The 18,431-nt window shown below is 51.1% G+C and overlaps 7 protein-coding genes across 7 annotated transcripts; 4 read left to right on the forward strand and 3 right to left on the reverse strand.

The window, feature by feature from the left end:
• Nucleotides 1-206: 206 nt before the first annotated feature.
• ASPSYDRAFT_54724 (uncharacterized protein) lies at nucleotides 207-2,212 on the forward strand (the record flags this gene model as incomplete). The annotated part of the gene is made up of 11 exons (XM_040848899.1): nucleotides 207-315; nucleotides 362-501; nucleotides 551-622; nucleotides 675-835; nucleotides 887-980; nucleotides 1,030-1,179; nucleotides 1,226-1,403; nucleotides 1,453-1,664; nucleotides 1,714-1,925; nucleotides 1,983-2,072; nucleotides 2,122-2,212. The coding sequence occupies 11 exons, from the start codon at nucleotides 207-209 to the stop codon at nucleotides 2,210-2,212; spliced, it is 1,509 nt and encodes a 502-aa protein (XP_040705542.1).
• A 159-nt stretch (nucleotides 2,213-2,371) lies between these two features.
• On the reverse strand, nucleotides 2,372-3,314 carry ASPSYDRAFT_40265 (WSC domain-containing protein). The gene is made up of 3 exons (XM_040846054.1): nucleotides 3,216-3,314; nucleotides 2,742-3,143; nucleotides 2,372-2,690 (listed from the first exon to the last, which is right to left on the reverse strand). Exons 2-3 carry the CDS (start codon nucleotides 3,028-3,030, stop codon nucleotides 2,404-2,406), a joined length of 576 nt encoding a protein of 191 aa, XP_040705543.1. The 5' UTR covers nucleotides 3,031-3,143; nucleotides 3,216-3,314; the 3' UTR covers nucleotides 2,372-2,403.
• Nucleotides 3,315-3,769: 455 nt separating this feature from the next.
• ASPSYDRAFT_143246 (uncharacterized protein) lies at nucleotides 3,770-7,942 on the forward strand (the record flags this gene model as incomplete). The annotated part of the gene is made up of 2 exons (XM_040841323.1): nucleotides 3,770-4,980; nucleotides 5,101-7,942. 2 exons carry the CDS (start codon nucleotides 3,770-3,772, stop codon nucleotides 7,940-7,942), a joined length of 4,053 nt encoding a protein of 1,350 aa, XP_040705544.1.
• A 290-nt stretch (nucleotides 7,943-8,232) lies between these two features.
• ASPSYDRAFT_584904 (TPR domain protein) lies at nucleotides 8,233-11,048 on the forward strand. The gene is made up of 3 exons (XM_040849547.1): nucleotides 8,233-9,187; nucleotides 9,238-9,939; nucleotides 9,989-11,048. Exons 1-3 carry the CDS (start codon nucleotides 8,523-8,525, stop codon nucleotides 10,848-10,850), a joined length of 2,229 nt encoding a protein of 742 aa, XP_040705545.1. The 5' UTR covers nucleotides 8,233-8,522; the 3' UTR covers nucleotides 10,851-11,048.
• Nucleotides 11,049-11,246: 198 nt separating this feature from the next.
• On the reverse strand, nucleotides 11,247-14,108 carry ASPSYDRAFT_27407 (uncharacterized protein; the record flags this gene model as incomplete). The annotated part of the gene is made up of 1 exon (XM_040844392.1): nucleotides 11,247-14,108. One exon carries the CDS (start codon nucleotides 14,106-14,108, stop codon nucleotides 11,247-11,249), a length of 2,862 nt encoding a protein of 953 aa, XP_040705546.1.
• Nucleotides 14,109-15,408: 1,300 nt separating this feature from the next.
• Nucleotides 15,409-17,081, forward strand: ASPSYDRAFT_585169 (uncharacterized protein). The gene is made up of 3 exons (XM_040849550.1): nucleotides 15,409-15,875; nucleotides 15,926-16,051; nucleotides 16,099-17,081. Exons 1-3 carry the CDS (start codon nucleotides 15,492-15,494, stop codon nucleotides 16,627-16,629), a joined length of 1,041 nt encoding a protein of 346 aa, XP_040705547.1. The 5' UTR covers nucleotides 15,409-15,491; the 3' UTR covers nucleotides 16,630-17,081.
• ASPSYDRAFT_128681 (uncharacterized protein) lies at nucleotides 16,544-18,122 on the reverse strand (the record flags this gene model as incomplete). The annotated part of the gene is made up of 6 exons (XM_040840505.1): nucleotides 16,544-17,108; nucleotides 17,153-17,183; nucleotides 17,238-17,302; nucleotides 17,352-17,469; nucleotides 17,531-17,909; nucleotides 17,958-18,122. The coding sequence occupies 6 exons, from the start codon at nucleotides 18,120-18,122 to the stop codon at nucleotides 16,754-16,756; spliced, it is 1,113 nt and encodes a 370-aa protein (XP_040705548.1). The 3' UTR covers nucleotides 16,544-16,753.
• Nucleotides 18,123-18,431: the final 309 nt, after the last annotated feature.

The raw sequence follows: 18,431 nt of genomic DNA on the forward strand, positions 1-18,431 counted from the left end.
TTTGTTGGCCCGGGAAGCTTGCCTCCCCATGCTATGAATATAAATGCGGGGTACGTGAGCGTTATCCTTAATGCCTGAAATTAGAGTCTCAAATCCTCTCTGCATCTCATCATCAGCAAAAAGCCATGGAGGAAAAGGTAGAGACCGAGCGGGTGGAAGACCGCACCATCGAGGCAGAGAATGCACCCACTAAAGGCCAACCGGTGATGCGATCTAACCTCGACAATCTGAGCATCTGGGAAAGTTTGCGTCGGTACAAGGTGGTGACAATGATCGCCATGGCAGCTGCGTTCAGCGCGTCGCTGGATGGATACCGTACGAACACTACAAATACGAAAAGAGCCTGGACTAATAGATGCAGAAATCAATCTGAATGGCGGCGTCGTATCGAATAAGGGCTTCATCCGGCAGATGGCAAACCCAGAGACGTCCATTATCGAAGGAAAATACATCTCCGCATGGGGTGGCATTCAGTCTGCCGGGCAGACCGTTGGACAAATTGTACTCTCCCTCACTTATTCCTGATATTCACAATGCTGATGTGATACAGCTTCTGCAGTACGCCACAGACGGATATGGACGCAAGATTGCGCTGTACATCATCTTCCTCACCTTTGTCATTGTATGCCCTGACCCTTCCGTTTTGGCGACGACCGCTAACAGTCTTCGATTAGAGCGTCTTCATCGAGTCATTCGCAACACACTGGGATCACTGGCTAGTGGCGAAGCTGTTCTCCGGTATGGGCGTTGGCATGCTCCAGTCGACGATGCCTCTGTACCTGTCGGAGATTTCCCCTACTCAGCTGCGTGGCTTTCTCATCAACGCGTATAGTTTGTGCGTCACCTATCCTCCCCAGTATTCAGGAACTGACATACTGTGATACAGCTGGTTCGTCATCGGCCAACTATTCGCCTCCGTCGCCTTGAATCGATTGAATGCCTCTGATCCGTATAATTTCCGAACACCCATTTACACCCAGGTCAGCTTGTAGCAACCATGACTGGCATTATTGTACTGATACATTTTAGTGGGCGATGGTTGGCCTCTCCGGGATCATCTTCGTGCTCCTTCCGGAGTCCCCGTGGTGGCTCGCTGGAAAGGACAGGCATGAGAAGGCGATGAAAGTCCTGCGTGTGTGCAATGGAGGTGTAGACGGCTACGATGTCCAACAACAGATTGTGCGTCCACCTTTTGTATTTATCTAGCCACTTCTAACTTTGGCAGGGAATCATGACAGCCACCATCACAGAGGAGCGTCAACAGGCCCAACGCGATAAACAACAAGGAGCGTGGGCTGTCTTTCAAGGCCGCAATCTCCTCCGGTTCATAATCGCCGGTTGGCCTAAGATAACGCAGCAGTTTGTTGGACTGTCTGTGTTTAATACCTACGCAACCTACTTCTGTACGACAGTCCATGTCCCTACTTGAGTGCAACTCTGATATATGTCTAGTCCAATACGCCGGAAACGAGGATCCATTCCTCGTAACGCTCATTCTATCCTGCGTCCAGATCATCTCCATGATTATCACCTGCACACTGACAGATAGACTAGGCCGTCGACCACTGACCGTCTATCCCTACGCCGTGACCGTTCTCTCGGTTCTAGCCTTGGGCATAGTCGGATGTTTCGACTATACAACGCCATCGTTGAGTTCTCTTCTGGTACGGCTCCATATATTTCAAATATTTCCTTTGGTACTAAACTGGATAGATATTCTTCGCCTGCCTCGCAACTTTCTCCACAACGGGAGCCTCCGCAATCGGATACGCCTACGCGGCCGAGATCCCATCGCAGCGTCTCCGCGCCCAAACAGCCGGATGGTCCCTGGCATTGTCCAACATGGTAGCCATCATGTTCAGCTTCTGCACGCCACTGATGATAAACGAGGGAGCGACGAAGTGGGGTGTTAAAACGGGGTTCTTGTATGTTCACTCCTGACAACACGTTGGCGAGTGATGGCACTAATACTTGCTGCTTAGTTTCGCGGCGACTGGTGCCATATCGGTAGTTGTTGCTTGGTTTATTTTACCGGAGGTGACGAGGAGGACGCCGGCTGAGATTGATGAGCTGTAAGTCTACACCCTAGGGTACCTGGACTGACTGGACTGACGGGAGTAGATTCGAGAAGAGGGTTAATCTGCGAAAGTTCGACAAGCATGTTACTGACGTGCAGATTAACGCTATTGGGCAGGCGAAGGGGGAAGCATAGGTTGTGCAAGGGTAGGTAGTTTTGCTAAGGCTAATGGAAGAATGCAAGTAGAGGATATATTCAATGCGGGTAGATTAGGATATTTAATATCTTATAACTGATTGATTTCATGTTGAACAGCCACCATACTTGCACCGCAGCTCCTCCCACTTTTATGGCTGGCCCGACAAGAACTACCGAGACTAGGCTGCTTAGAAGATAAAGCTGAGGCGGCGACTGGCACTGTTTGGAGTGGACGTCGGGTCGATGCCGGAGGTTGAAGCGCTGGCGGAAGATGTAGGAGTCCCAGAAGAAGGGTTGGCAGGCTCCGAGGTAGAGGCGGAAGTCGAAGTAATAGACGAGGCTGTAGATGTTGAAGATTCTGTGCTGGTCGCGCCTTCAGTAGACGTGCTTGTCACAACACTGGAACTACTCGACAGCCAGTCTGGCTTGGATCCATTGCGTCCAAAATACACCGACCACGCATCGCGACCGCCGCCTGTACATAATCATTAACATGGTGACCGGTACTCAGGAAGAAAGGACTGACAGTTGTCATTGGCGAAGCCAGGGCAGGGGGAGCTGCAGTCGCCGTCGTCGGTCATATCAGCCTGTTCCGGGACGGCGTTTCCACAAAAGCAGTTGTTCTTTTGGAGCGCAGCATACTTGAAATCTCCATGGTCGCAGACATTAAGACAGTAACCCACAGTCTGGAACGTGTATCCGCCTTGGTTTTCGAGTGACCCCGAGCTGGTGAAGCAGCCGATGTAGTTGGCGTCTTGTCTTGCGGAAGCAACCAGGGCGAATGGCAGAATAGCGAAAGCAGGAGTCAACTTCATTTTATCGGTTGAAGTGGGAAGAGAGAAACAGAGAAACAAAGATCAAGAGCGGAAATCTGGGAAAGGAGCTTGGAGCCGCAGCAAATTGTGGAGCTGTTCCTGTCACTGTGGGCCTGTCCAGATTTCAACATCAGCACTAGCTGCAATGGGCCAATAACAGTTAACTTCATTTAGTTTTGGCTTACTTGTGTCGTTACAGGTTGAGACAAGTTGCAGTGATTTCATAGTGGCAGCTTCACAGGCCATGTGCCTCCATAACTTCTTCGTCTATACCTGGGGTGTTCGGCTCATTCAAAGAGCAGAAACTTGACCGTGTTTCGGGGGATCGGACGATCGCGGTCCCACCGATTAAGGTCCCCGAGAAGGGCATATTGGTAAAATATAGGAAGGAATAATTGTTTAGGCCAAAGCCCAGCTATATATTTTCCATTCGACCCACCCCCGTCATGACGAGGTCGACATTCTACCCGTAAATGAGTCCACCAACAAAATTTGATTTTAACCCTTTATTTATTCAGCTTAAAGATACGTAGATGAGCTCTCAAATTCCACTTCTTCTCGTGGTGACTGAGGGCATCACGTGAATCGGCGTGGCGCAGCAAGGCTGATCTGGAGGTGACTGTAACTCCACCTCGTCAACTTCGCCAGCTCATATTCCAGCCTGGTGATGTTCAGTTCTCATATTGATGCCTATGACTCAAATGGACGTCCTGGGCAGGCGGAATAGAAGCGGATTAAAATGCGCCCTCAATCTCGCAATGGATTCGAAACGGCCATTATATGCGCATTGCCGTTGGAGTTTGACGCCGTCAAGGCCTTATTTGATGAGACCTACGATGAACTTGGCGCAAGCGCATACGGAAAGCAGGCGGGCGATCCAAACTGGTACCGAACAGGCCGGATCGGCCCTCATCATGTGGTGTTGACGTGCCTTCCTGAAATGGGAAAGACCAGTGCAGCCAGCGTTGCGTCGAATTTACAAGTCAGCTTTCCAGGAGTCAAACTGGGCCTCCTGGTAGGTATCTGCGGCGCAGTGCCGTTTCCATCTGAACAGACTGAGGTTATCCTGGGCGACGTGATTGTCAGCGACAAGGTTGTGGAATACGACTTTGGCAAGCAGTATCCCGATGGATTCAGGCGAAATCGAGTTGTTAAGGAGACTCTCGGTGGCCCAAATCGAGCGATCAGAAGTTTCCTCTCTGGCCTGAAGACCCGCAGAATGCATGACCAGCTGCAAGAGGATACTTGGAAATATCAGCAGAGCCTCCGAGGCCAAGACGATGGCAAATGGCAGTACCCAGGGCCGTCACAAGATCAATTGTTTCCGGCCGATTATCGCCATAAGCACTACCATCAGAACCCTAACGCCACCTGTCTCTGTGTAGGTTGCCATTACAGCAGTGACCGTGTTTGCGAGAAGGCACTGGAGCTTAGCTGCAGAAAGCTCGGATGCATGGGCTCCCTACTGCAAAGAAGCCGCCTGAGAGCAGACTCGCCCAAGCCTTGTGTCCATTTCGGCTCTATAGCCTCCGCCGACACGGTAATGAAATCTGGTGAACACCGCGACAGAATCGCGGCAACGGAGAAGGTAATTGGATTCGAAATGGAGGGCGCTGGGCTATGGGACAGTCTACCCTGCGTTATCATAAAAGGGGTTTGCGACTACGCGGACAGCCATAAGAATAAGATATGGCAGAACTACGCTGCGGTAACTGCTGCATCTTGCGCCAAAGCCTTCTTGATATGTTGGACGTCTAGCGAATCGACTCGAACAGACCTAGCGCTAATGGTCTATGCAACGACTCAGGACAATACATATGGAGACACGATGTCTGATGATCAGCGGGAACGGCTGCTCAACACGCTCCGCTTTGATCAGATCGATGCCCGCCAAATGTCTCTCAAAGCTGCGCAAGGAAAGACGTGCCGCTGGATGCTCCAAGCTCACCGGTACAAAGAGTGGCTTGCCTCTGGAAAATTGGAGAAACACAGCGGGTTTCTTTGGATCAAAGGAAAGCCAGGCTCCGGGAAGTCAATCATGATGAAGTTTCTCTTTCAAGAAGCCAAAAGGACAATGAAGAATACCATCGTGGTATCTTTCTTCTTCAATGCCCGAGGCGAAGCTCTGGAAAGATCAACTAACGGGCTTTATCGCTCGCTTCTCTTCAGCCTGCTGTCAAAAATGCCAGATCTCATGCCGTGCCTTGATTATTGCGGCACTAACGGCCTAGACGCCATCAAGAACAGTGGTTGGCAACCAGAAATGCTCAAAGAGATATTTAGACTGGTTGTCGGTCGTCTTCGAGACCGTCGTGTCGTTTGCTATGTCGACGCATTGGATGAATGCCCTGAGGATGATATCCGTGACATGGTATCTCTATTTGAGGAACTCGGTGCCTGCGAGAAGTCAGGCGAGCTTCTAGTTTGTTTCTCCAGCCGCCACTACCCAGAGATCACTATCAAAACAGGACTCCAGCTTGTCCTGGAGAAGGAGGACGATCATGGAGACGATATCCGCCTTTATATAGATTCCCAGCTCAAGATCGAGAATACGTCTCAGGCTGATTCTATCAAAGCTGAGATATTCAGGAAATCCTCGGGTATCTTTCTCTGGGTCGCCTTGGTTGTGCCAATCCTGAACAAAGAGCACGATCGAGGTCGCACGAAAGCATTGAAACGAAGGCTTGACGAGATCCCTGCCGGTTTGCATGACTTGTTCCTTGATATCCTGACAAGAGATTGCAAAGATATCGATGAGATGGTCCTTTGCATCCAGTTTATCCTGTTTGCCAAGCGGCCCCTCAGTCCTCGAGAGTTGCAGGTTGCTGTTTTGACCGGCTCTGAGGACCAGCTTCAAGACCCTTTCAACGAAGCAGAGGTGACCACAGAGGTTCTCAGAAAGTTTATACTGGACGTGTCAAAGGGATTAGCGGAGATCACAAAGTCCGGGGCACCAACTGTCCAGTTCATCCACGAGTCAGTGCGAGACTTTCTCCTGAAAGAAGGCGGAATGAAGAAGCTATCAAACGGAGAGAACAACATCGAAGGAAAGAGCCATGCCGAGCTCACCAGAGCCTGCCTAATACAGCTCGGAGCTGACCCGAAATCCTACGGTGGTCGTCCGGATAACGCCCCCGTTGCATTTGATAAACACAAAGCCCAGGCAATCTTAAGGAAGTTCCCCTTTGTAGAATATGCGGCGAATCACATCATTCACCATGCCAACGCTGCACAGCGCCTTGGGGTGTCGCAAACCTGGTTCCTTGGGAATCTAGTTCTGGATGAATGGATTTCCTTCTACAACATTTTCCAAAATACTTCCAATCATCGGTATAGCCGTGAAACGCACCTCCTGTATATTCTCTCGGAACAAGGGGCGGATGCCCTGATAAGAATCCATCCTGAGCGATCTCGTCATCTGTCATTGAAGGGCGGCGAATTCGAATACCCTCTACTTGCTGCATTATACTCCGGCAATCAGGGCGCAGCGAGGGCGTTACTGGGTATTCATCCATCCGGGGACACTGATACCGATGCCATCCACCGGCGACCCCTGGAGAGCCCCGACAAAATGCAATTAGAAGTCGCGTTTGAATCGACACGGAGTATACTCTCGTACCTATCTGAGTTTGGAGACACAGTCCTACTTCGGAGAATGCTGGAGACGGGTGAATACAAGCAGGCAGATGGCAACAGGCCCTACACGAGAACGATACCTGGACCCAACACGAACAACCCTCTCTACTACGCACCATCAGAGGCTGTAGTGGAGCTTCTACTAGAATTCGCGCCAGACCTTGGTCTATTGACGAATACTAGCATCGTGATAGGGACCGAACCGGATAGCAATTTTCTCTTCCAACAATTAGTTGAACGCTGGCCTTCCATTATGGGGCAGACCTTCCTCGCATATCTCATCATGAGAGGATTTGACCGGCTTGTAAGAGTCGCTATTCAACATACAAGCCATACTGTCGATGAAACAACCCAGGAAGGCCAAACTCCGTTCGCCCTTGCGGCTCAGGGCCGAACGAACCACACTGGCCGGCTAGCAGTCATGAGAGTACTGTACGAAGCAAACGGAAACCCAAATACTCCAGACACTAGTGGTAGAACACCTTTGCATCACGCAGTCCTGACACCATTCAACGATGATATCATTCTGTTCCTGATAGGGACATGCGGGGTCGATATGGAACATAAAGATCACGAAGGGCTGACAGCGCTTGCTTCAGCTGTCCACGACTCTCAAAAGGGTTATGTCGATCTCCTTCTCACTGCTGGGGCCGACCCCATGGCACGATTCCCGGACGGCACCCCTATGCTGACATACTGTGTGAAAATGGGGTATATGGGGATATTTAACCTCCTTTCCAAGGATAAGAGATGTGAGTACGACGCTACGGATTCCACTGGGCATACAGCACTCTCGTGGTGCGCGACAGTAGGGGACGAGGTGGCAGCGAAAATGATGTCAATGCTTCTCGAGTCGCAAAGAGTGGACCCTAACCGGCGAGATCATGAAAGCCGCACGGCGTTGGAGCGAGCAATACGCTGTGCCAAACCCGAAATGGTGATGAAGCTATGTTTGTCCACCAAGTCTCTCGATGTCAACAATAGTAAGGACGTGAACCTGTTGTGGCTTGTTGCTGCTCTTTGCCGCGAACAGAATTGCCGCCAATTCCACGAGATTACCAGACTGCTCCTTGGGTACGGGCGCAACAAGGCCGGCTTCGAAAAAGGGCTTCGGGACTTATTAAAGCATTGTGAGTCGTCCGGAATGGAGGAGATGTCCCGGATGATATGGGCATTCCTAGAGGGGGGCGATTTGGGCCCGCGCCTGATGGAATATCCTTCAGGTGCGAAACCCTGGAAGGCCTTACGTGCCCCGAAACGAAGAAAAGGGAGATGATCAACGCTGACCAACGAGCACTCCTCTTATGCTTACGGAGTCCCTTATTATAGATGGATGCGTCTCGTCCTAGTCAGCCCTAACCCAGCTGGTAGGGAGTGGGAAACGAGTGTTCAATGGGTTCACGCATCTCGGGTATTTGAGACTTGCATATGGAGCAGGGATCCAATATCCAATGTGGAATACTTGATTCCATGAAGCCAACTACCTTAAACCGGTCCTGTGTCCGGTGCCTACTCGCCCCAGGATCTTCTTACAGCAACAATTTGAGTTCTCATCGCGTATCAGCCATTTTCACATGTATCATCGGTATACGAGTTGAACAAAACTACCAATTCAAGCGTGAAAACGCGCACCCGGAGCCTGAGCGAACCGTGGAGCAACCGCAGTAGTGAATGAACAGCAAGTGAATGACAGAAACACAAACCAGCCAGTAAAATTGGCATATTAAATGGTTGAGGTGTGAATTCAACGCAGCCACGCATCAGTAGCGAGGAAACTGGAAAACACAGAGCCCATGCCAACCCCCTTGCCATTTCCAAACTACCCGGGAGATCCGTCTTAATCCTCAGCCTGCACGATGGACGCTCCCCAGGGCTGCGATGAGGATACGTATGTGAGCCTCATCAAGCAACAGAAGGCTAACCTCCAGGCTGCTGAATCTCGAAAGGGCCAGCGTCCCGAGATCACGCAGTCGCGCGAGATGACCATTATGGAATTCATGTTTCAATACATGATGGACAGCACCAGGCCGATTCGAAATCCCGTTCGTACTTCGTTCGTGCCATCTGCTTATACTCCGTCTGTTGCCTCGTTGGATACGCTCAAAAGGTGTATGTTCAAAGACCTCAGGCTCGAAACTCATCATCGTGGCACCTACATGGTGTTAAGGGCCGTCACTCCTCCACGTTCACTAACGGGCGTCCTGCTGGTTGTCGAAGATGAAGAGGGAGATGTTGTGCAATTGGCACTCTATAACCAAGAAGTAGAGCTTACTTCAGATGGCCGCCTTGTCCAAAGCACGGTGATTGTCGTGAAGGAACCGTATCTGAAGGTCGTTGCAGACGGCAATTATGCTATTCGCGTTGACCATCTTTCCGACATCACGTTTGTGCCTGGATATCATCCGATCGTGCCGCTTGCCTGGAGAGCAAAGGTCATGGATACTGAAGTTCCTGTCAATGATTGGAAGGTTGCAGGAAATAACAACTTCAATCAGGGAAAATACTACCTGGCGCTCGACTGGTAAGACATCTCTAAGGCATGGCCCAGGTTGAAGCTGACATCAGGAATAGCTACTCCCAGGCTCTGAACTCCTTCCCATCAATTGCAGAAATCCTTATCATCAGACAGAACCGTGCAGTCTGCTTTCTCAAAACCCACCAGTTCGATGCAGCTCTTCACGACCTCGACGGGCTGCCCGAGCCTAAGCCGTCGGAGAAGGCGCTATTTCGCAAGGCGCAGGCGCTGTACTACCTCCAAAAATTTCAGGAATCTTGCGAGACTCATAAAGCCCTTGCCCTAGCCTATCCCGAGAGCGCTGCTGCCAAGGTCGAGTTCAAAAGGGCCCGCGAGCGACTGGTTGAACAGACGAAAGGCCAGTACCAATTCAAACCAATGCAAGCCGAAGCAAGGAAACGCTCTCCACCAGCCCTCGACCACGCAACTTACATTGGCCCAGTTGCCGTTAGACACACTGGGTCTCGCGGGAGAGGCCTTTTTACTACCATGCCAGTACAGGCAGGCGATCTCTTACTCTGTGAGAAGGCCTTTGCCTATGTGTTCTCAGACATTGCCAACCCTGACCAGCACCGTTCGATTCTGATAAACATGGAAACGCGCGAGATGACAAAAGGTGCTGATGTGGACTTGATTTCCTTGGCAGTGCAGAAACTACAAAAGAATCCATCTACGGCGCCAGCTGTGACTGCTCTGTATCATGGATCATATAACCCCGTCACTGTTTCGGAAGTTGATGGCAAGCCCGTCGTGGATACGTAAGTCGTCCTGAGATGAATCTGGCAACAGTAATACTAACATACCAAGATTTCTTGTTGTACGGATACTCTCCCTTAATTCCTTCGCATGTCCACGGACCTCGCGCGAGCACTACATACATGCCCTGCGACACAGCCCGAATGTAGAGCACGTTAAAAAGTCTCCCTCCGCCGGCATCTGGCCTATGGCGTCGTACATCAACCACTCCTGCTACGCCAATGCTAGGAACGCGTCCATTGGAGACATGATGGTCATTCGTGCCACTCAGGATATACCTGCGAACACTGAGATAACGATATGGTACAGAGTCGCCGACTACGAGTCCGTGCCCAACAACATGCGTCACTGGGGCTTCGACTGCACTTGCACTCTTTGTCAGGACTATAGAGAAACAAAAGAAAGTGACATATTAGCAAGGAACTCCCACGTTGCCGATATGCGAAAAGCCCTCTCCCGTCAGGTTCCAAATCTCGCGAAAGCCGAATCGATTATTTCCGCCGCTGAGAAGACATATCGTCAACCGGCCTTTGAAGTCCCGCGCCTTGAACTTTGGGAAATGTGCCTTGCTCTTGCAAGCAGCTACGCCGTACACAGTAACCCTCGAAAATCTGTAAAGTTCGTCTTCAAAACCCTGGAGTCACTCAGCTTCGTCGTCACAGGCGGCCAGATCCCCCACGCCCCTGGTACTCGACTCCGCGTGGAGAAATGGGGGATGATGCAAGGCAGGGTTATCCGATGCTGGATTCTACTTGCCAAAGCCTATCGCAAGGTTGCACCGGATCTTGTTTCCCAGGCTGAGCGATACGCCCGGCTCAGCTATAAGATGTGGCTCGGCGAGGATGAGACTTTCGACCAGACCTGCGACATCTACTCTGACCGACTTGATGGGCTTCTTGATTCAGCGAGGTAGACTTGCCGCTACGTTACAATATTAGTTGTACCTTTGTTGTGCTCTCTTATATTTCTGTTTCTGGTCTGTCCTGATATCGAAAATACTGTAGAAAGAAATGATGAAGAAAAATACTGTGCAAATACCTTTTATTTCTTTGTATAACAGGCTTCTGTTCGTATACAGTCAACTAGATGTGCTCCGGTCTACGATGTATTCTACTGTTGAAAAGCTCGATTTGTCAGAATGTGTATTGTTTTTTATTCAGTCGAGATTCTAACTAATGGTTTGGTATTCTGACAAGAACAAGACGGCAAAGCAGGTTAGTCGTAGGTTTTTGCTTCTTTCCTTTTTTTTTTTTTCGTCCCCTTTCATCGCCCGGTGATTTCTCAGTAGCAGACATCATACCACTGCAGATTATTCATCGGCTCCCTGAACCATATCCCAGTCCTCTGTCGGTTCAGGTTCAGCATCAGTGTCCATATCATCCGTGGGCTCCTCATCAGCTGTACTAGCTTCATCGTCGGTGTCTTTGCCATTAGTAGTATCCTTCTCATCGGTTATACCAGTTTCACCAGTGGTGTTCTTCTCACGAGCGGTGCCCTCATCCGTAGTACCCTGGTCATCAGCAGTACCTGCCTCGTCAGTAGTACTCTTCTCATCGGTAATACCCTTCCCATCAGTAATACCCTTCCCATCAGCAGTTTCCTCGGCAGTACCCTTCTCGGAAGTGGCGCCCTCTTTCTGCTCATCGGAGGCCTGGGGCGGGGATACCGTGATACGCATAGTCAATCGTCCCGGATCCTGAGCATCCCGGGACCAGGTCAATGCGATTCCCTGACGATCCAAAGTGACCGACTTCGCGGTACTCCGATCGATATCTCCTCCAATCTGTACGGTAGCTGGTGCTCCCCCGATGTATACGGTAGTCATGCGTACAGTGCCAGCTTCAACTGGCCGAATCCGAACCCGCCCCATGCATTCAGCAACGCTGTCCAGACGTCCGACGCAATCTTGCAATTGACGGACTGTTTTCTTGGAAACCCGGTTCCGAGACGTTTCCTTGTCCTTGCTAGTCCCGCTGGTCCCGCTGGTCTTGCTGGTCTTCCCAGTTTTGCCAGGACTTTTCTGTCCGGTAGCTGAGGCTGCGTCCGGTACTTGGGCTGCAGCTGGGGCTGTGGCATCTGGCGTGTCGAGTTGGCTTGACCGAGCTCTGTGCGTGACTCCCGCCTTGCAATGACAGCAAAGTACAGAAGACTCCCGCTCGGTCGTGTCACGGTTGTCAGTCTTTGGAAGGCATGTCTTTCTGATGATTGAGTCTAGGTCCGAGTGTTGGACTGGAGCTGGGCTTGTGGTACCCGCCGAAGGAGGCTGACCCTGGTTCATTTTTACGTTGTACCAATGCATAAATCGAGTGCGAGGCGGCAGTCGAAGGACATCAGGGTCAGACGTTCCATGGCGGTTGTCAGTTTGCTTCGATTCTGGGGCCCCGTATTGGAATACAGTCGTGCTTGCGGTGTTTATCGGGGCTGGCTGGACGCTATTAGGGTTTCCGGCCTGGCCATTGAGAGGTGGCTGGGTGCCTCCCAAAAAGGAGTTGGCTGCTTGGCGCTGAAGGAATGCCCCGCGAGCGGCTTTCAGTTCATCCATTGTCGGTTGCAGTCTCCTACGGTCCATCTGGTACTGCTTGTGCTGCTGCAACATGTATGCCCGTTGAGCCGTATCGATGGTTCCCGGCATGCCGTTCGGGAACATGTCGCTGGGCTCGAGTGGAATGGGGTTTCCGGCGTGCGTCGGGGCTGAATGGGGCGTACCCCTATCGATTATTCCCTTCAGACGTTCCATGTCGTTTCGAAATTGACGTCCATGATCGGGGAGATACCGTAAAGCAGTGCCATGAGTGCTGCCAGGGTTACTGGGACTTGGCGTGGTTAACTCAATACGATATTGGGCATCGATACGTGCTAGGGTATCTTGCAACTTCTGTGCAGCATTTCTGAGTATTTTCTGCCCAGCAGAGCCAGGAGCTTTCCTTGCGATGACCTGCTGAATCTCCCTGTATTTCCGATGACATTGTTCTTGTTGAGCAAACTTCTGCCGGCTCAGTGCATGGCGATCGATTTCACGCTTAACCTCATTGGCAGAGACGTAGCCAGCTCTGTTATCGCGGCATGTCTGGCTTGTCTTTGGCGCTGGGTTCGTTGATGGTGATTCGGCTGGCCCGGGAACATCGCCACTGCACGTCCTGGATGAAGCAGCAGATGCCGGTTTGTCGCCAGCCTGAGATGATTCCTGACAGGGATTCGAAGGGCTTTTGGCTTTCTCTTTGTCCGTGAGACCACCAGGGAGTTCAAACAGTGACTGGCCCCCGTAGCTGCCAGCATGCATCCTATTGAAGACGTATGGGCTGTCCGGGCTGCCAAACAGGGACACGCCTTCGGGCTTACCGTATGCAGCTCGTTTCCTGCAAATTACCCACTTCATGGTAATCGCATCCATGCCAAATTGCGGCTCACAGTGGTAATCGGCTCGAACGTAGGCGAAACGATCCATACTCCATCCGCATGGACTCTGTGGAGAGGATCCCAGGTTGGCGACGTCAGCACCAGAGATGTACCTAGGTCCCATGCAATCCTTGAGCCACTCCTCGAGTGGAATCTCATGATTCCACTTGGCCCCGTATCCAGGCATTGACGCCCAGTTTTGATTCCAGATGTTCCAATACTTCCACGCCATGCGGACTCGCGTGACGAGCTCGGTGTTAGATGGAACCTCATGGCCTGCGTTTTGAAAGTCCTCACGAACCATGTTCAAGTGCGTTTGGAACCGCTCAAACGGCCGCGTCGGGTCTTTGAAGTTGTCGGACTTGTCTCCCTCGCCGGTCGATGGGACCTCTTCGGTGTTGAAGGACTTCCAGTCGCCAGAGGGAATACCGGACTTGTCCCACTGCGGATCCCAGATGCCCTCCCTTTTCCACTGCTCCTTGATAAACGCGCAAGCCTCGTCGCGACTCGTCTTCTTCCCTGTCAAGGGGCATTCCTTGGTCCTATCGAGAACGGCAGTTTCGAAATGGTTGCGGGGGCGCGTGTCGTTGTGGGCTTCGCACAAGAGCTTTCTTGCTGCGGGACAGCGTTGCTGGTAGCGTTGTTTCATGGCTTCGACTGAGCTCTGGTTCGTGGATTGGTGGAGGTTGGGATGGATGCCAGCAGCATTGCGGGCGGCATTTCTCATCTCCTCCGCGGTCAGTTTCCCATCACTAGTTACGTGGTAACAGGACATGATGAAAGAGTGATAGTGTAAAAGTGGGTGTTGAAGTAGAAAGTGCCGGTGTCAAGGGTTCTGAAAGATAGTATGTTAAGAGATCAGTATGTGCTCAGACTTGAAGACAAAACTGCTTGGTATCTCATCAGACACGACATTGACATCTTATTTATAACCGAGGATGCGTACGCTATCGATTAGCGAGGGCGTTCTGTGTAACAAATATTCACATATTCACAGCTTCCCTGGCGACATGGCTGATACCTACCGCCACGGTGACAGTGTCAGTGAATTAGCTCTGGTATATGTGAACGGCAGGTGTTTGTGTATTTGGCCCAGCCTCCAACTTAGTTAGCACACAGGCTATCCTCACATGTTGCCCTGGTAAACAATGTATGAGTTCATCACTGTGTATAATTCCAAGCTACAGTGAAGTGGCAGCTTGTGAAAGATGCACGAATGGTCAGGCATCCACAACTGCTACCATTGCGTTAGGCAAAATTTTTGAACCAGCAAAGTCGGGCTTCACTCAATGGATACCCAGGGTACGGGGAGTAGGAAAAGTCTGTCTTTTGTATGGCATCGTCGTCGTCGAGTCAACTCCAGGCCCGGCAAGAAACATCCATAATAGGCGGAATCCTGGGGCAACCTGTAGCAATATTACCTCATCCTAGAAATATATCGTAGCTCCAGCCGGGAAGCCTAGCAACCCCAGTTTTGAGCATTTCAAGGTCGAACGTGAGGCAGTGAGGCAGAAAGCACCCGGGGATGCGACTTGAAGGTCGACACTACTAGCCATCTTAGACCAGCGAATCGAGGAAACCTCTGCCGTACATTCAGAGTCCGCCCCAGTAACATAGTAGAGAATAATAATGTCATGACTATGCCTCAACTGAGACATGTTTATGACCCAGCCAAGGCCTGGTTCCGCGGGCCGAGATACGCGACTTTGCGTTGAATCTGCATGTGCTGTGTCTCATTTAGAGCTGGCTCGTCTGGCCGCTATTTAACCTGGCTAGACCCTGCAGTGTTTATACAAGGTTGGCCTGGTTCCCTCTACTCCCGGATTCGAGTCAGTCGTCGAAGTCAGATCTCAAGAGTCATACACACCCCACTCTCGTTCTCCGCGCCACCAATCTATTCTACAGCCACTATCGTCGTTGTTTTTGTTCAGCATCGGCCGATATTTAATTAATTATGAGGCTATCCAGCAACTGGCTAGACCCTTTGTATAGAGACACTACCCATCACATGTAGTAAGCCCTACCTAGGACCCTCGCGGCGTGGCCTGCAGCAAGCCGCCCACGAAGCGGAGAAGATGGCTATATCTTGGGCACGAACGCCGCTTATGCACCCCAGAATCGTCTTTGTGGTTGATACGCTACGGCCCTGCCATCCGCAATGCACATTTCAAGATACCTTCCCCTACTTGTGCTGCCGGTGGCGGTCGTCACTTCTACCGTCTCGGAGACACGCTCTCTCGATCACCATGACATATCCTTAGTCCAGGTATCGGGCGTCTCCCAAGATGAGCTGCACGTCCTTATGGCTCGGGCACTGGACCTAGGTGACATTGTCGATAACATCAAGGGTCTCATCCAGCCGATCCTGGACTTGATAAAGCCACAGTCGCTGGACAACATCAACTTCATAATAACGAATCTTGCATTCCTTCTAGGCGACGGGGGCGCCGATGATACCAAGGACCTCATCGGTACCATCTCTAACCTGTTGAATTCGGATGCGATACAGGATTTGACGGACCAGCTTGGACCGCTGCTGCCGGTGCGTATCTTATCTATTCGGTCCAGGCCAAAGACTAATCACTGATGCAGACGCTGCTTGACTTGCTCAACTCGGACTTGATTGACAAGCTCAAGACATTGCTTGACAATGCGAGTATCCTTTTGACGCACGATACTGCTGTTCAGATCCGCGATCTGGTTAATAGCATTGCTCCGGTATGTATCCGTACGAATACTGTGGGGTTGAGGTTAATCTTCTCTAGCTCTTCGACTATTTAATGCAAATCATCGAGTATCTCATCAATCTACTCTTCGGCGGTAGCCGCAGCGGCAGCGGTGGCAGCGGTAGTAGCAATGGTGACAGTGGAGGGAGCACTCCGACAAACTCGTCCCCGGCAACAACACAAACAGGGAGTTCAAGCGACGACTCCGGGTCTTCAGGCTCCGGCTTTGATTTTGACCTCGATCTAGGCTCCTCGGGCAATGAAGCCTCCTCAACTAGTTCTGGGTCGGGCACTGGAACATCCGGCTCGGGATCGGACTCCGGTCTCGATTCGTCCTCTTCCTCGGACGGAGACGATGAGGGTTCCAGCTCTGGGTCCGACTCGTCTTCATCGTCCTGGACCTCCTCCGGCGACGCTGGGTCTGGTTCCGGTAGTGACTCTGACGGGTCTGATTCTGGAGGAACTTCGACTGGTCCTAACGGCTCAGAATTCACCGGGGCAGCTAGCAGAGTAAGCCAGTATGCTGTATCCGGCATCCTTGGTGCATTAGTTGCTGTTCTCGCCATTTAGGGCTGTTTTGGTTTCAAACTACGCGCAGCCGCGGACAGCCTAGCTAGTAGTCATATTGTTTAATAACATAATAAGTCAACGTCCTACCCGCAGACAGGCCCATATAATACATAAACATTAATTATTAAACTGCACACCTCCCCTTGACCGGAATCAACTCTGTCACCGACTCCATAGGCAGAATCTCCAAGTCTTCCGGGCTCTCCTGACTCCTCCCCCGCTCCTCAAACAGCAAGGTCTCATCAATGGGCGTATCAATGTACTTCGTGCGCACAGGCTGGTCTTTTGTACAATACGGTCCATTTTCAGTACTGTTATTGTTATTGTTGTTGTTGTTGTTGTTGTTGCTTGACCGACCACGCGGGGTCGTAGGGGTGTTGTAGGGATTATACGACGACTTTGACCTCTGGCGACCGAGGACGACGATTGCGCGGAGACGGGGAACTGAGGCTGTTACTATAACGACTGTTCCTTCGGTGCTGGATTGTTAGTATTCATCAAGTAGATGGGTATGGGTGCTTACAGGAACCAGATTGCCCAGAGGCCCATGGCTTCTATAAAGGTATTACAATTAGCACTAACTCAATCACTGTGGCTGAGGAACGTACGGCTGAATTCGAAAGTATTCATGATTCGAATCTGGACTGTCTTTAGAATCGCGGCGATCATCGCTCTGTGCGCTGTTAGAAAGGTATACTCAGAGCATGGACAGCTAAACGCACAATAGACTCAACGACAGAATCGAGCAGAGGGCGATTTTATTCGAGCGGTGGGTTTTGAGTGAAAGGATCACGACGAGGCCACTTACCGTTAAGACCAGGTCTGTCATTCCGTTGAACGCTGCGCTGGTCAGTATCCATTCTAAAGTAGAGAGAGAGAGAGAGAGAATCGACATGCGCACCCCCTTGGAAATACCCAAACTTCTGAACAACAACCGCGCCTTGACACTTTTCAATCAGACTCAGCGGATCCCATAACGCGCTCGCTGGGTGACACTGCGTAAACTGCAAAATGCATGGTATTATATTGATAACAAGCTGCAGGGCAATGAGCACCCACAGCCATTTCCGCCGCGGGTTGTGGGCAGTAATAACCGACGAAAGAAGGAAGAGGATAAAGGAGATGCGACCGAGCAGAGGAGCAAAGACACCGAAGGGCATCGATACCATGGCGAATTTCAGCACGTTGACGATCTGGTTATAGCTGAGGCTCATGACGCTCGCTCCGAGGCCGAACCGTGTTGATGTGGTGCAGAGTGCCGATGCGACGCCTTGACAGAGCTAGTTTTGTTAGATATAGTCTTATTTAAATAAGAGAACAAGGCAGACATAGGCACCGAGCATCACAGAGTCATCAAGGGTGAACCTGCGGAGGACAAAGAACTGCGAGTACGCTCGGAGGAACATGACGACGGTGCAGATTCCATATTGCACCCAGATCGTGGCATACAGAGTATCCCGTGAGATGGAATTGTCGTGTGTATTGCTCTCCATATTCGACCTTCTATCACCAAACAGTAAAGGTCACGGAAATGAAGGATGATGCACGTTCATGCGTTCGTGACAGTGTCAGGGGGCGCGACCTGAGGCATCGATACGCCCTGCATTCGTAGAAAATGATAGACAGAGCTTTGCAGTTGTTCTTCATCCTGTCGGTGAGTGCAAGCCCTAAATACAGCAGGAGCCGAAGACATGGATCAAACCAACAATGACAGCCCGTTCCCTCCAGTCTCGAAGATCCCGCGGTGGATCAGATCTGCAGTTGACAGAGTTGTGGAGCTGTGTAAATCCGATGGCCTGGCG

This window comes from Aspergillus sydowii (assembly GCF_001890705.1).
Source record: "Aspergillus sydowii CBS 593.65 unplaced genomic scaffold ASPSYscaffold_2, whole genome shotgun sequence".
Taxonomy (NCBI): domain Eukaryota; kingdom Fungi; phylum Ascomycota; class Eurotiomycetes; order Eurotiales; family Aspergillaceae; genus Aspergillus; species Aspergillus sydowii.

What these genes read in the sequence shown, in the direction of transcription:
- ASPSYDRAFT_584904 (XM_040849547.1), top strand. Translation starts at nt 8,523, where the DNA reads ATGGACGCTCCCCAGGGCTGCGATGAGGATACGTATGTGAGCCTCATC. An exon ending in TACTACCTGGCGCTCGACTG is followed by an intron (nt 9,188 to 9,237) that starts GTAAGACATCTC and finishes CATCAGGAATAG; the next exon opens with CTACTCCCAGGCTCTGAACT. An exon ending in GGCAAGCCCGTCGTGGATAC is followed by an intron (nt 9,940 to 9,988) that starts GTAAGTCGTCCT and finishes TAACATACCAAG; the next exon opens with ATTTCTTGTTGTACGGATAC.
- ASPSYDRAFT_40265 (XM_040846054.1), bottom strand. Translation starts at nt 3,030, where the DNA reads ATGAAGTTGACTCCTGCTTTCGCTATTCTGCCATTCGCCCTGGTTGCT. An exon ending in TGGCTTCGCCAATGACAACT is followed by an intron (nt 2,691 to 2,741) that starts GTCAGTCCTTTC and finishes GATTATGTACAG; the next exon opens with GCGGCGGTCGCGATGCGTGG.
- ASPSYDRAFT_585169 (XM_040849550.1), top strand. Translation starts at nt 15,492, where the DNA reads ATGCACATTTCAAGATACCTTCCCCTACTTGTGCTGCCGGTGGCGGTC. An exon ending in AGCTTGGACCGCTGCTGCCG is followed by an intron (nt 15,876 to 15,925) that starts GTGCGTATCTTA and finishes TCACTGATGCAG; the next exon opens with ACGCTGCTTGACTTGCTCAA. An exon ending in TGGTTAATAGCATTGCTCCG is followed by an intron (nt 16,052 to 16,098) that starts GTATGTATCCGT and finishes AATCTTCTCTAG; the next exon opens with CTCTTCGACTATTTAATGCA.